Source organism: Rhododendron vialii, chromosome 13a, assembly GCF_030253575.1.
Source record: "Rhododendron vialii isolate Sample 1 chromosome 13a, ASM3025357v1".
NCBI classification, from domain to species: domain Eukaryota; kingdom Viridiplantae; phylum Streptophyta; class Magnoliopsida; order Ericales; family Ericaceae; genus Rhododendron; species Rhododendron vialii.
In genome coordinates this window covers 23,884,496-23,900,179 of record NC_080569.1, presented here as the reverse complement: position 1 = coordinate 23,900,179, position 15,684 = coordinate 23,884,496, and the positions used below count along the sequence as shown (strand labels likewise).

The window sequence follows — 15,684 nt, the reverse complement described above, 5'->3', positions numbered from 1 at the left end:
CAAAGCGGGGCGTGTAGGATTGCCATCTCTACCTGCCTCCCACCGTTCCACGCTTGAAAAAGCTTGACCATCCGTTTGTTTACTTTTGACCCACTTTATTGCCCATAATTTTCACGCGAAGAAGTTGCTGAGCATCAAGTGTAGATAATGTGCCTTGTTTGGATCACAATTTGAAATTTTTTTCTCAATTCAAAAAATACTCATTATTCATACTTCTAATCATTACTCTCATTACCTTCAATCGTTACTTTTATTTTTTTTTCTATCTCTCTTCACTCATTATCTTTATTTCTAATTATCACCATACTTTCTCTCTCATCATTACTCAAAAATCATTTTCAAAATTTTCAAAGTTGTCATCCAAATACAACATAAAGTAACGAAGATGTGAGGAGTTATTTGGTTTGGCAAGAGGAGTTCAGAGTTCTATAAGTAATAGGCCGAGAGATAAATAGAAAAATGAGAATAACAAGTATGCAGAGAAATCTTATCGAAGGGCATGCGAAGAAATCTTATCAAAGGTCATGCGAAGAGATAGACAAGTTGGTTTTGGAAACTCTGTTCATAAAGAAAATGAGCGCAAGTATGATTTTGAATGTACCCTACACTTTTGCAAGATAATTTGATTTAACTGTAGACTTATCGATGCCCAATTGCCAAAATTATCTTTGTACTTAGGGGTGTTTTCACTATCAAAAAACACTAAAAATTTAACGTATTTTACCATCTCGTTTTCAGTAACAAAAAAGTTTAAGCATTTTATCATCTCGTTTCCATTAACAAAAAAGTTGTCAACAATTTTTTTTATTACAGTAATTCTACTCACAAATCCATCAATAACTTATTCACTATCCAAAACACCTAACAACCCATAAATAAAAATCTATAAATTTTTCACTGCCGAAAACACCCCTCAATTTGCTTATTGCCCTCTCCATTCGATCTACAGTGCTCGCGGTCTCGTGCAAGTTACTAATGCTCGTGGTCTCGTGCAAGTTACTTATTCTTTGTGATGTTAATTTGTTTTCTCGAAAATTCAATTTTGTTAGATTCCATTCGTCCGGAAACATAGGCACCAAAAAAAATCCATATTTGAGAAAGGGGAGTGATTTTGCCACTCTTCTTTTTGTTAATGACACTCCTCTTTATGTCTATATTAGATGATTTGTTTTGTGAAAGAAATGAAGTTGCATTAACAAAAAAAAAAAAGTGACAAAATCAATTTCCTTAAAAAAAAGGCAATGATTTTTTTTCAGTTATTCTCGTCAAAATGACCAGAAATGTTTTTTCGTATCAAAACATTGAGTACTGCTATGGGTACCGACGGTACCCATAGGGAAAATGCACCGACGGCCACCGGACGGCCGTCTCCGGTCACCGGACGGCCGATCCGAGCCGTCCAAAAATTTTAAAAAATAAAACCGAGTGGCCCTACGCGAGAATCAATGGCATCCGAGGTGTGTAGGGTACTTGATCCGAGCACCCATTTTTCGTGTATATTTGTATATACGTGTATATACACGAAAAAGGGGTACTCGGATCAAGTACCCTACACACCTCGGATGCCATTGATTCTCGCGTAAGGCCACTCGGTTTTATTTTTTAAAATTTTTGGACGGCTCGGATCGGCCGTCCGGTGACCGGAGACGGCCGTCCGGTGGCCGTCGGTGCATTTTCCCTATGGGTACCGTCGGTACCAATAGGATTTCTGAATAAACAATGCAAACCTTTGTTGGACAAAAAACAATAGAACGCCTGTGCTATCAACTTATTTGCTCTGCCTTAAAGTGGGACCTCCATCAGCAGACGGGTGGATTTATGGTTTCTATGATTAATTGAGATTCACTTTGGGTGGCCTGGACACCTGATTATCAAATTTAACACCTGATTATCAAAATTATCAAATTTAACACCTGATTATCAAATTTAACGCTCCAAGACAAACAGGCCCTTAAATAGTTGGTTGGTGGGATCCCTCAAACGTTAGTGGAAAGTTGGAAACCTCACCCGCCCGCCACTACCACCAATTCCTCACCATCATCCCCTCCACCCTTTTTCCCATTTTCGCAATTTCAAATTCCAACGCTTTATCGCTTCCCCAGATATCCCCAAATTCGTTTCCTCAATTCATTTCTCTGTTCGAATTGGAGAGACACGATGGTGAATCCGGAGGAGAATTCCAATTGGCTAGTCGATTACGGCGTCATAGAAAACATCCCCGTCCCCGGCGGCGACTTGCCCTCGCTCGAACCGGGTTTCGATTGGTGCCCCGACGCCCTCGCCGGCTCGACCGGCCTCAGGTCCGCCGATTTCTCCCCTTTTTCGTCAAATTGCTGTACGTTATGGAATGCTATTTTGATTGGTTGACAGTATTGGTTCTTGCGAATGGATTTGTGATTCTTGAAGTTAATTTCGATTCATTCAAGTTTTTTTCTACTTTCCCAATTGAAAATTGTGATCTGTGATGTTATTTGTACGTGCTTGAGTCTACAAACCGCATGGGTTATGGTTTTACTTCCGCGTGGCAGGGTGGTAAACTGCACAGGGGTTATGGTCTCTGTGGAAACTTTATATCAAACTCAAAGCTAATTGGAATGATGGAGAATACCCAAATGTTATTAAGTGATTACCAATGTCAGACTGTATTTCCTTAACAGTGTCTATTAGCGTAATTATGTCAAACTATAAAGTATCATTGAATGCATGTGTAAGATGCGTGTACCGCAGACACACTCGTGAAATGATGCAAAATTAACAAGTGCAATGCGTGTACGACTTAATGTTAGCCTTCACCAACTCATTGAATTACCGCTGAACTGACTATGAACTACCATTGTGAGCCATTCTCTAGATCAAACCTCTAACCCCATAAGCATGTATTTATGCCATGTTCACAGTGTGGATTTTGCAGACTCATTTGGGAATTTGGACGGTATTAAGGAATGTGGCTCCAGAAAGAGGTCTTGTCAACTTCTTCCCTTCTATTATTCTTCTTCCCTATTATTATTCAGTTAAAGGAAAAGTTTTGCTTGGTCTGAGAACCTTCATTTTCCGCAACTGATTACTCATGATTTCTGATGGGGGTTTATCGTTCTTTTTCTTCCTACTGAACATTCTTGTTTTTACCACTTCTACATTGGATCTCCATTACTTCAGATCTCCTTGCTCCAGCCTTTTTTGGTTTGTTTTACCCTGAGATTACTGAAAATCGGATTGCAGGATGAGGCCCGAATCATGCAGTTCATCTGATTCCAAAGCATGTAGGGAGAAAATGCGAAGGGATAGGCTGAATGAAAGGCATGCACTCTCCATCTCTCTCTTTCTATCTCTTTGCACGAGTCGTGTGCTGTATATGTGTGCTGTGCATGGTTGTCAATAAATTGTTGGACTTTGGCATGTCTCAAGGTTCCTAGAGTTAAGCTTGATCCTGGAGCCGGGAAGGAAACCCAAAGTGGACAAGGCTGTTATATTGAGTGATGCTGTTCAGACATTGACGCAGCTAAGGGATGAGGCCCAGAAACTCAAGGAGTCAAGCGATAGTTTGCAGGAGAAGATTAATGAACTGAAGGTGTGGTTTTTTTATTCAGTACAGATGTTGGAATTTTCTGGAGTAAGTTAGGGGGAATCTGCAATAGCTTTTGTGTGGGGTGATTTTAGATTCTGGCCTCTTGGAGGTTTTGCCAATGTGTTTCCCATAACTTCCGATTCTTCTTGACGGCAAAAAAATATAGCTTTTAGACCTGCTTAATTTTTTATTTTTTTTGGAACCAACCTGCTTAAAAGTTGATTCGGAGAAACATCGACTTAGATGCTTTTGGATTCTGATGATTCTCAGAATCAACTTAAATGCTTTTGTATTATCTAAAATTTTGTTGTACACCTCCTAGACGTTTTAGAAATGTTTACATGCCTAGATGCTATGCATATGTTGTTTACTTGTTCTATGTACGTATCATTATTGTTTGTTTTGTTGACGAGACTCTTCTTTCATAGGCTGAGAAAAACGAACTTCGTGATGAGAAGCAGAAGCTGAAAGTGGAGAAAGAGAAACTTGAGCAGCAATTAAAAGCCATGAGCTCACAACCTGCCTTCTTCCCTTACCCTTCTGGAATTCCTACTCCATTTGGGGCTCCAGGCCAAGTTGTTGGGAGCAAACTGGTGCCCTTCATGGGCTACCCTGGAGTTCCAATGTGGCAGTTCATGCCACCAACTGCGGTCGATACCTCAGAGGATCATACTCTCCGCCCTCCAGTCGCTTAATTTGTGTAGCTTTCTTCGCAATGAGTATTCTTTCGTGAAGCTGTAAGATTAGAGCAGTTAGTGAATGGTGTTGAGAATAGTATCACACCTTATTTTTGTTTTGCTTATCAACCTATGAACTCCTGGTTTTGAAGATCTAGTCATTTGATTTCTTTTTATGATCTGTCAAAGCAATACCATGGCCATGCAAGCACAAAATATGATTGACCATCGGAATTATTATCTTCTGATGTTGACGAGAAATCATTTTATTGCGTCAAAATTAACCCAAGCTGTCAATATTTATTTTGTTAATCTTCTGATGTTGACGACAACAATGATTATATGATTAGTTATGTCATGTATAGTCTTCAATGCATGCGGCCATTATTAGTTTCTATAATTCATTGAACTTTTTACTAATTTGAAGGCAAACGAGAAATACTTTATTAAACACATTTGCTAATATACCAAAGCAAACATACACAAGTGAGAGCAGCGTGGTGAGAAGAGAGGAGAGACCTGAGTATGAGAGAAAGGAAAGTTTCAGTCTGTTTAACTCCATTGGTTCTGCCGTAATCAAAACAGTGCATTTTCTCCGTAGAACGGGTATTTTTTGGCCAAACGACGTACATCTTCGTGTCTGAAGCGTGAGTGTCGATCTGTGGTGTGTTCATAACCAACAAAAGGACACATTATGGTAACGCGTTCATTAGTAATCACAAAGCACCCAACTACCGAGTGAAACCTAACAGCATGCCCACATAAGTCGCCAGTTTGGTGGCAAGGCCAGCAAAAGGGTGCGTTTCAGTCATGCGCCATTACACTGTGTTTCAATAAAATGTTTGAAAATTGTTATTCTTTGTAAATAGATTATGCAAAATGCAATCTTTGAATAAACGAACTCACACATCGGACCCTGTGATTTTTTTTTTCCTTAAAAAACTCTTCATCAGTCTTCTCCCCATGAGTTCTCTCATGTGCCTTGGATTCGCAAGAAATCTTTGGCATAAGGTTTTACACGCCTTGAAACCAAAAATAGATTTACTCTCGGATTTTGTTTTTGTTTTTCAACATGGTGTTTTGAAACCCATGTATCTCCCACTTGTATAGTCTCTCCAAACATGAAGAGCTCCAAAACTGGTTATCAGAACAGCGCTAAGAGCCATCACAGTACTAACTGAGAACACAATGAGGGATGCCCTCCCATGCTTTTCCACTGCACTATGTACTACCTTCAACCCAATAAGCGATGCGACAAAACAAAGGAAAGCGAAGCCTAGAGCTACGTATATGTGCTCCATTCCCAATAGTAAGTACTGAATTGCTGACATTGTAGCTGAGAAGAACACCATGAACGAACAAGTCGCAGCCGTCACCTGTACCATGAAAAGAGCAGTGTCTGTGAAGTCAGAAGTGATTGCCAAGAATGCTAAAATACAAGAAGATGATACTATTCATCTCATAGTGCTTGGTTGGAGATGCTATAATAACTCACTTCTGGTGCTATTCCAACTTGAAGGAGAAGTGGGCTTATGAGCATTCCGCCGCCTATTCCAAATACTCCACCCAACATCCCTGCTAATAGAGCCATCATAGGGAAAATGAGCATGCTTGGTTCTCTCTTTTCCTATCATGAATAAACCAATACAGAAGTTCAATTTAGTCAGGATTTTCTTCTGCTAGACTCCATCCAAATCAGCCACTTGTTGGTTGATAGAAAATAGAAAATATAGATACACGCTTTAGATATACATAAGCAAAGGCACCTGCTGGGGTAAAGGTTGATCACGTAGGCTTTCTCTTCTGTACAAAATCCATGTAGTAAAAGTTAATGCAAGAGGAACTTGGAATGCTGAAAGAATCCAATATCCTACTCCACAAGGCTCCATTGGTATTATACTCTGCATACATTTTCCAAAAGTTACATAATACTCCAAAAGTTATGTATGGAATACATGCACCAAGGATAATCATGTTAATTCAGTTACGGGATAAGCTATACCATGAAATTAGGTGCATAGAGGTGATAAAACAGTACTTTGGGATGACCAAAGACATTTTATATACAGGAAGAGTAGTTGTACAAGGTTTGGTTAGAATGAAATAGCAGAGAAATATCTGTTACTGTAATGGAAAGGGGATAATAATTCCACTTCTTGGGATAACTAATACCACGGTAAGTTACCAAATAAAAAAGAAAAATACCACAGCTGGAGGGTTGATGTTCTTGCTTCCCTTTGGAGCATAAATTATAAGGAGATAAGCCAATCCGATTCAATTATTGACAAGAATAATTGCCAAACAGTAAGTGATAAGGAAAGAGATAGGAGGTCCACATGTTTTATTTCCCTTGTCCCCACTTTGTGAAACAAACAAGCCCTTACTCTATCGACGTAATGAGTTTATGCAAGAATGGCAACCTATAAAATAATCCATTCCAGCCTACAGCTGAGTTCCCAGTTTAGAAATCCTCTGATTAAGTACATATCCTAATTTTATTTCCTTTTCTTTTCCCGCTGGGGATTGATACAGAGAAAGTGACATATCCCATTTGATACAGCAAGCCCGGGTTCACCTATTAAACTTGCGTCTTGAAGGTATTAGAAAACCAAGTGTAGCTGTCAAGCGTATCTGCAATTTCTTCTGCTCCATTCTTTTCACTTCTATATGAAATGCTTCTTCTATAAGGCAGCGTATTTAATGATGATTTTTTGCAACATATGATAGTTGTTTTGATACGAAAAATGAGAACAATAATGAGCGCAATCACACAAGATTAACATAATGCATTTAAGTAAGTTGACTTAAATTCTTCTACTATCGTACTATCATAGGAAGAATAGGTTCAATTGACCCTGTCTCGTAAAAATCTTCACATAAAACAATGAACTCCTTAGTACACTTTACCATGGATAACAAATCGTGTCCAAAATATAATCAATAAAACTGAATCAGGTCTAAGATACCCATAGGGTTGAACCTAGCATTAGTGGGGTCTTGACAATGGTAACGCCACCCCTCACTAGGTGATAGCTTCTTGCAAAAACAGATCTCATGACCTCCGCTAATAGGGGATGGCAATGCCTGTACATTATGTAACACGGATATTTTGCCAGAGGTCATGTATCGGTGTCAGACACTCTTCAGGCACTCGTTGACACCCAAATCTGAATGTCCTATATTGTTCTCACCTATTTTGATATGGAGTTTTGGACTGGGAGATATTAGAACATGCTAGGACATTCTCAACACACTCTAGAGATAAATGATGGTTGATTGAATATAAAGACATGTGTGATTGATAAAACGTTTTTGTGATAAAATACTTTAGCTTGAATGAATTATGCACTGATACATGTGAAAAACAAGATACATGGTCTTTTGACTTTAATTAAAGCTTGCCTTATATTTTTATACTTACACAATTAACTACACACAGATTTTCCTTAGGGTGTCCTCAATGTGTATTGTGTCCTTAAATTATTGGAAATTTAAGTGTTGGTGTCATGCCTCAGCATGTAAACGTTGGTGCTACATAACGTGTACATGATTGAATATAACCCACATGGCAGGAGGTAAAAGAATTTTTGAAAACATGGCAAAAAGAATCAGCTTCCATACATCAAGAACATGGCAATCGCTCAAACCATAAAATATGAGGAATCATTCAGAAGGAAGGTCAGTCCTGTAGTGCTAAACCAGAGTCAAACCAAGCAAACACAAACACACAACACAGAGAAACACAAGGATTTACGTGGTTCCCCAATAATCGGGTACATCCACGGAGGGGCAGCGGATTCACTATATTTACTGGAGGAGGATTACAACAATCACTCAGACTCACACAGTATTGCCTCACAATCTACTCGTGTATCACTCTCTTCTCTCTGATTTCTGATACAACACTCTGAACCAAAGGTCTCCATTTATAGCCAGATGAGACCCTGTTCATTTGCCACGGTAGTCTCCCTTCATTTTCCACAAAGGAGGCTGAAGGATACTGGAGGATATCAGTCAAAGATTTGGGAGGCTCCTTGTCTGCTGAGCAAATGCAGGCATGGGTTGGAGCCACAAAAGTCAACAATCTCCACCTTGGCGACAATCATTGAATCAACACTGCCCTCTGCGCCCTTAGGCGCGCACTGCTCGAGAGATGTTGATCAAGTCCAAGCAATGTTGGAACTTGATCCCTGCAACCACTTTGGTGAGCATATCCGCAGGGTTATCTGCAGTCGGAATCTTCTGAAGAAGAACATCCCCTTCCTCTACAATCTCCCTGATGAAATGAAACCGAACATCGATATGCTTGGTGCGGGAATGGTGAACCTGGTTTTTCGCCAAACAGATGGCACTCTGACTGTCACAAAAAACCTCCACGTTTTCTTGAACAATTCCCAAGTCCTCAATCAAACCATGTACCCAAATAGCTTCCTTGAAAGCCTCTGTCACTGCCATATACTCTGCCTCTGTAGTAGACAAAGCCACCGTTGACTGTAACGTTGACCTCCAACTGATTGGCCCTCCAGCAAGTGTAAACACATACCCTGTAGTCGACCGTCGCTTATCTAGGTCACCAGCATAATCGGAATCCACGTAACCAACCAAATGCTGACCAAGTTTTCTGTTTCTCTTGTACTTCAATCCAACATCCACAGTACCCTGAAAATACCGTAGAATCCATTTCACAGCCTGCCAGTGCTCTTTCCCTGGATTGTGCATGTATCGACTGACCATGCTAACTGCATGTGAAATGTCCGGCCTCGTACAAACCATAGCATACATCAAAGCTCCCACAGCATTGGCATAAGGAACCTGAGCCATTTGCTTCCGTTCGTCTTCCTTCTGCGGCGACATCGATGCACTAAGTTTAAAATGAGCGGCCAAAGGTGTACTGACAGGTTTGGCTTTCCTGTCAATCCCAAATCTCTGCAACACTCGCTTCAGATACTGCGTCTGAGTCAAACAAACTGTGCCTTTCGCCTTGTCCCGCTGAATTTCCATGCCGAGTATTTTCTTTGCCTCCCCGAGATCCTTCATGTCAAACTCCTTACTGAGTTGAGCCTTCAGTCTGTCAATCTCCACCTTGCTTTTACATGCAATCAGCATGTCATCTACATATAAGAGCAAATAGACAAATGATCCATCCGGGAGTTTGCAGAAGTAAACACAATGGTCAAAGTGACTTCTTGTGTACCCCTGCTCCATCATAAACCGATCTAAGCGCTTGTACCACTGTCTCGGCGACTGTTTCAACCCGTATAGCGACTTCTTCAGTTTACAAGCCCAATTCTCCTTTCCTGCAATTCTGTAACCATCTGGTTGAGCCATATAGATCTCCTCATCCAGATCTCCGTGTAGAAAAGCGGTCTTGACATCGAGTTGGGCTAACTCAAGGTCAAACTGTGCTACCAATGCAAGCAAGATCCTGATCGACGAATGTTTGACGACAGGGGAGAACACCTCGTTGTAGTCGATCCCCTCTGTCTGTGCGTAACCCTTGGCTACCAATCTTGCTTTGAACCTGACTTTCTCAGATCCTGTACCTTCCTTCTTCGCATAAACCCACTTGCAGCCAATAGATTTCTTGCCCTTGGGAAGTTGAACCAAATCCCATGTCTGATTCTTGGAGAGTGAACCCATCTCCTCATCCATTGCCTCTTTCCACTTGTTACTATCTGTACACTGCACTGCCTCCCGGTAAGTGGAGGGGACATCATCGTCTGTCACTGGAAGTGCATAAGCTACTGTATCAGCATATCGAGCAGGTTTCCGGATTTCCCGCCTCGGTCTGCTGGTTGCAATGGATTCTGGTTGCTGTGGTATTTCCTGTAATGAAGCCTCCTCTTCAATAATGACATCCTGATCAACGGGTTGATCCTCAGGACGGCTGACTGTCTGAACAGTCTTGGCTGGAACAAGGGGAGTCTCAACCTCCACCTGTTCTGAATGCTCCACCTGCTGCTGGGCATTCGGCTCCACATTCTCCTTGGAAGGAACCTGCTGTAACATAGCAGATTCGTCGAAAGTAACATCCCTACTTAGAATCACCTTCCTGGACTCGGGACACCAGAGCCTGTATCCCTTAACACCTGAAGTGAAACCCAAGAAAACAGCTTTCTTGGCTCGTGGATCTAACTTGGACTCAGTTACATGATAGTAAGCAGAACAACCCCAAACATGTAATGAATCATAATCTGTAACTGGTTTCTCAAACCATACCTCCATCGGAGTTTTCCTTCCGATTGCTGCTGACGGTAAACGGTTGACAAGATGGGAGGCATATTTGAGAGCCTCACCCCAGAACGCCTTGCTAAGCCCGGCATTTGACAACATGCACCGAACTTTCTCCACCAAAGTACGATTCATGCGCTCTGCTACTCCATTCTGCTGCGGCGTCCCCGCAACTGTGAAGTGTCTGACTATCCCCTCCTCCCGACAGACTTGGAGAAAAGGATCTGACTTGTACTCGCCACCGTTATCTGACCTCAGCTTCTTGATTTTCCTTCCTGTCTGCGTCTCCATCATTTTCTTCCACTGAAGGAAGATTGGAAGGACCTCATACTTGTGCCTCATGGTATAAACCCAGACACGTCTGGAGAAATCATCAATAAATGTCACGAACCATCGTTTGCCTCCCAAAGTTACATTTTTGGTCGGCCCCCAAACATCTGAATGAACATAGTCAAGAATCCCCTCTGTGCGGTGAACTCCAGTGCCAAACTTGACTCGAGTTTGTTTGCCCAATATACAATGCTCACAGAAGCCAACTTTCCCTGTCTTGGCCCCTTTCAACAAGCCTTGCCTTACTAAACCCTGTAAGGCCTTCTCGCCAGCATGCCCTAAACGCATGTGCCATAGCTTGGATGCATCGTCTTCGTCTGAGCTAGTAGTAACGGCCACTCTCCCTGTGACTGTGCAACCGTCTAGGAAATACAAGTTTCCTTTTCGGCTACCTTTCAAGACAATGAGCGCCCCTCGAACTATCTTTAGCACTCCACCCATCATCGTAATCTTGTATCCTTTCACATCAAAGGCTCCAAGCGAAATGAGATTCTTCTTCAAGTCCGGAACATACCGAACGTCTGTTAGCACCCTAAACGTCCCATCATGCAACTTCAAACGGATTGAACCTATCCCTTGGACTTTGCAAGCGGTGTTATCGCCTAGCAAAACAACTCCTCCATCGAGATCTTGAAAACTCGAGAACCAGTCCCTGTTGGGACACATGTGGTAGGAACATCCCGAATCTAGTATCCACTCATCTGAATGGTCAGGTGATGATGAAACTAATAGTGCTGACTCTAGATCATCCTCTGTCTCCTCTGCAACATTTGCAGCTGGTTGTTTGTTCGGACAATCTTTCTTCCAGTGCCCCTTTTGACGACAAAGGGCACACTCGTCTTTCCCCAATCTTCTCTCTACAGACTTCCCCCTTGATTTTGAGCGAGACCTCCTTCGCCCTCCACCACCAGTCCTCCTAGTGTCGGTTCTGCCTCTTGTTGTCAAAGCTGATGCGGACGGGTCACGGTGAGCTTGCTGATCCCTCTTCCGTACCTCGTTATTCATCAAAGCATTTGAAACGTCATTAAACTTGATTTCTTCTTTACCGTACAATAAAGTAGTAGTCAAATGATCATAAGTATCAGGCAATGAATTTAACAACAGTAAAGCTTTATCCTCATCTTCTATGGAAACGTCTAGATTTTGCAAATCAGCCAAAATCTTATTGAAATTGTTCAAGTGTTGGTTCATAGTCGTACCTTGCACGTACTGGAACCCGTAGAGCTTCTTCTTGAGATACAACCGATTCTCAATACTCTTCGTCATGTACTTGTTTTCCAATTTCTCCCATAGCTCTTTAGCTAACGTTTCCTTCATCACGAAGTATTTCTGATCCTTCGTAAGACAAAGTCTGATGGTGCCACAAGCTTGGCGATTAAGCTTTATCCAATCCTTGTCTGAAATGTCGTTCGGCCTCTCCTCTAACGTAATATCCAACTCCTGTTGATACAGAACATCCAAAACTTCGCATTGCCACATGCCGAAGTTACTTGTTCCGTCAAATTTCTCCACCTCGAACTTAGCATTGGAAACCGTATTCCTTTGCCCATAACTGCTCGAAGTGACCTTGGGATGCTCGGTATTCTTCTCTGCAGATGAAGAAACTTCCGAGGTCTCCTTAAACTCTTCTTCCGCCATTAGAACTCCTTAAACTCCACCCACGTGAATATCCGGTGCACAAAAACACCAAAAAACGGCGCTTTTTAGCCAACCAACGGACAAAACACCAATGTCAGAGCTGAGTTGCGGAAAACGGAGTGCGGCGTTGGATCCGGAACGTCGAGAATAGTCAGGAACGACTACTCACTTGCGCAAATCAGAGTTGAAATGGCTCCGAAATCGCAAAATAACACCTTCTGGAATATTCCTTGGATCAGAGAATATTCCCTCTGGTTAGGACTGACTGGACCTGCTGACTCAGCAATAAATGCTGACTGGGCGCTAATGACTGGGCCTTTTTGCTGATGTGGCGCACACCTGGCGCTGACGTGGAAAGACACGTGGCTGAATACGTGGCTGATGACTCAGCCTCTCTGATGATGTGGCAGATGACGTGTCTGCTGACTGGGTGACACGTGGCGTGCTGCCTGGCGTAACCTTCTGGCCTTCTGAAGCTTCTGGATCGATGATGTCAAGCTGACATCAGCGTCTCTAGGTGAGCCAGTAGCACTGGATAATTTCCCCTGGCTTTGACTAGTCAAAAAACCAGCACCTGGTTTTCCTCCTTACAGATATTAAAGTAAAAAAAAACTCTGTTTTCTGAAAAAAAAACAGATCCGGCGAGCAGCAGCTTCTTTCACGCTCAACCGTCGAACGGAGCGTGTGACCTCGTTGTTACTCCGTTTCCAATGGGTCTTGGTGCGTTGGAATCGTCTCGCAAGGACGCACAAGACTCAGTGGTCAAACGGATTCTTGGATCAAAAAAAACGTGGCTCTGTGACTCGGACAGAACACGGACTGAGAAGCAGAGTCGGAAACTATGGTGGTTTTTGTGTTCTTGGTTCTACACTACGTGCTCTGATACCAATTGTAGTGCTAAACCAGAGTCAAACCAAGCAAACACAAACACACAACACAGAGAAACACAAGGATTTACGTGGTTCCCCAATAATCGGGTACATCCACGGAGGGGCAGCGGATTCACTATATTTACTGGAGGAGGATTACAACAATCACTCAGACTCACACAGTATTGCCTCACAATCTACTCGTGTATCACTCTCTTCTCTCTGATTTCTGATACAACACTCTGAACCAAAGGTCTCCATTTATAGCCAGATGAGACCCTGTTCATTTGCCACGGTAGTCTCTCTTCATTTTCCACAAAGGAGGCTGAAGGATACTGGAGGATATCAGTCAAAGATTTGGGAGGCTCCTTGTCTGCTGAGCAAATGCAGGCATGGGTTGGAGCCACAAAAGTCAACAAGTCCAAGGTGACTAAATTTTGGACTGGAACTCTATAAAAAAACAAGAAAAGAAAACTAGGTCCAATAGTTTATCTTTAGGAATAGATATGGATGCACAAGATCGTATGTATCCATTACATGGTTGTAATTTTATAATTTCATAGGTAGATCCAAAAATATTCATGCTAATTATTTTGAGACTGTTTTTAATACTATGAATTGATGTGTGACAAGAAAAATTTAATATTTGTCCAAGGTTGAAATTCTGCTTCCATCCCTGAATATTTATTTATTCTTTATTGTTTATCCAATTAGGAAACATCTTGCAGTTTTTTACACAACGAATGTCAAGATGATCAAGTTGTCTAACTCAAAATGAACCACCTGAAATGATGTAAGTTGCTTAAATTGTTGTTCCATGAGGAGAACACAGAATGACATAGCAAAATAGGAGAGCAAGACCATACCTGTCCATATCGGTTGCCACGAAGAAGATACAGAAGAAAGAAAGAAAACCAAACCATAACCAAAACTCCAAGTTTCATCCATGGAATGCCCAAATTGCAGTCCTCCAACCCCTTGCACAAAAGAGGCTCATTGGTGCTGTTAACTCCATCTTTTCCACCACAAATCCCATCTCTCACCAACCCACTTCCTAATTCTCCAAACCCACTTCTCCTCCCCTCTTCTGATTCCATTTTCCAATACACCACCCCGGATTTACATGTCTTAAACGTTGACCAAGCAAGAAAAACTGCAAAAAGTATAGTAATAAGCCATTCTGGGAACACAAGATTGCAAATCACTCCAACGCTCACCCCTAGTAACATACATGGCTCTGATAGAAGTGCTATATCATAGTCTATCAAACTCTTTCCCCCTGACTTTGGACTTTTCACAAACATGTGGCAGATAACATTGGCAATCGACCCTCCCGTGACCATGAAAGCCGAAAAACTCGAGGCTGTTTTGAGGTCTAAACCAGCCACTATGGTAAGTATGGGTATGAACAACCCACCCCCACCAATCCCGCCAGCACACGATATCGCGGCCGCGACGAAACAGAGCACCCCTGCTATCACCGCAGGGCCTGTTAATCTCAGTTGGGTGTTCTGGTGAGTTTGCATCCACCATTGAACAATTGTCAATGGGAGCTGATCAAGTGTTGGTATTTCTGAGATGGGTTGGGTTTGAGTTGCACTGGAATGATTGAAAGTGATGAAAATGATGAGGGGGAGGAGGATAACCCATTCCAGAGAAGTGAAAATCTTCATTTCTTGGACTACTACTTGGTGGTGGTGGCGGCGGAGATGGGTTGTGGAATGGCCTAATGGGTACATATAAGGATGGAGGAGGAAGATGCTGCTGCATGGATGCCATGAGGGGGATAAAAACAAAAAAAAAAAATGGGGACAGAAAATGAGATTTTATTAAAAATGATTTTGTAATTTTGATTGTCCAATCATGAGTGATTCATGTGACCTTAAGTCAGGTGTGCTTTTCTAGTGGACACCACTGACTCAACAAATGAATCAAGTAACTACGTGACTAATAACGAAATTAATCTGCGATCAAACAAAAATGGACATTCATTAATCCCTGTGTGGATAAACCTTGCAGACAATCCCATCAAAGCAATAAGTAATGCGAGCTCAATTCCACACAGATGTTAGGTGTACGAGGAATACTAGGGAAGATTAGTTAATGCGAATAAGAAAAAAATAAAAGAACGAGTGAGCCAAAAAAAAATGGAGAAGCCTATGGTTAGGATTTGTTTGGGCTTTAATATTGGGCTTACCTCCTTTTATTTGAGCTTTTAGGCCCTTTAAGTATTTGAGCTGCGTTCAATATGTGCTTACTGTTTTATCTTGGCTTTTAGTCTTTTTAGGTTTTGGGATATGTTTTATATTATTTTACCTGGGCAATTAGGCCTTTCGGGGTTATCTCTTTGGTTGACATCTTGCCAATTAAGGAT

The 15,684-nt window shown here is 41.9% G+C and overlaps 2 protein-coding genes and 1 long non-coding RNA gene across 4 annotated transcripts; 1 reads left to right on the top strand and 2 right to left on the bottom strand.

Moving 5' to 3' along the window:
- The first annotated feature begins 1,962 nt into the window (after positions 1 to 1,962).
- LOC131313736 (transcription factor bHLH115-like) lies at positions 1,963 to 4,418 on the top strand. 2 transcript variants are annotated; one of them, XM_058342220.1, is made up of 5 exons: positions 1,963 to 2,300; positions 2,898 to 2,960; positions 3,220 to 3,297; positions 3,406 to 3,568; positions 3,994 to 4,418. In XM_058342220.1, the coding sequence occupies exons 1-5, from the start codon at positions 2,158 to 2,160 to the stop codon at positions 4,258 to 4,260; spliced, it is 714 nt and encodes a 237-aa protein (XP_058198203.1). In that variant the 5' UTR covers positions 1,963 to 2,157; the 3' UTR covers positions 4,261 to 4,418. The 2 variants fall into 2 exon arrangements, with proteins under 2 accessions (XP_058198203.1, XP_058198204.1); XM_058342221.1 differs by lacking the exon at positions 2,898 to 2,960 and having other exon boundaries at positions 1,977 to 2,300.
- On the bottom strand, positions 2,999 to 3,987 carry LOC131313737 (uncharacterized). Its single transcript, XR_009196293.1, has 2 exons — positions 3,773 to 3,987; positions 2,999 to 3,740 (listed from the first exon to the last, which is right to left on the bottom strand). It is a non-coding gene; the product is annotated as an uncharacterized LOC131313737 (long non-coding RNA).
- Positions 4,419 to 5,070: 652 nt separating the features above from the next.
- On the bottom strand, positions 5,071 to 15,327 carry LOC131314387 (sulfite exporter TauE/SafE family protein 5-like). Its single transcript, XM_058342981.1, has 4 exons — positions 14,177 to 15,327; positions 6,009 to 6,143; positions 5,738 to 5,869; positions 5,071 to 5,618 (listed from the first exon to the last, which is right to left on the bottom strand). The coding sequence occupies exons 1-4, from the start codon at positions 15,047 to 15,049 to the stop codon at positions 5,310 to 5,312; spliced, it is 1,449 nt and encodes a 482-aa protein (XP_058198964.1). The 5' UTR covers positions 15,050 to 15,327; the 3' UTR covers positions 5,071 to 5,309.
- Between the last annotated feature and the right edge of the window lie 357 nt (positions 15,328 to 15,684).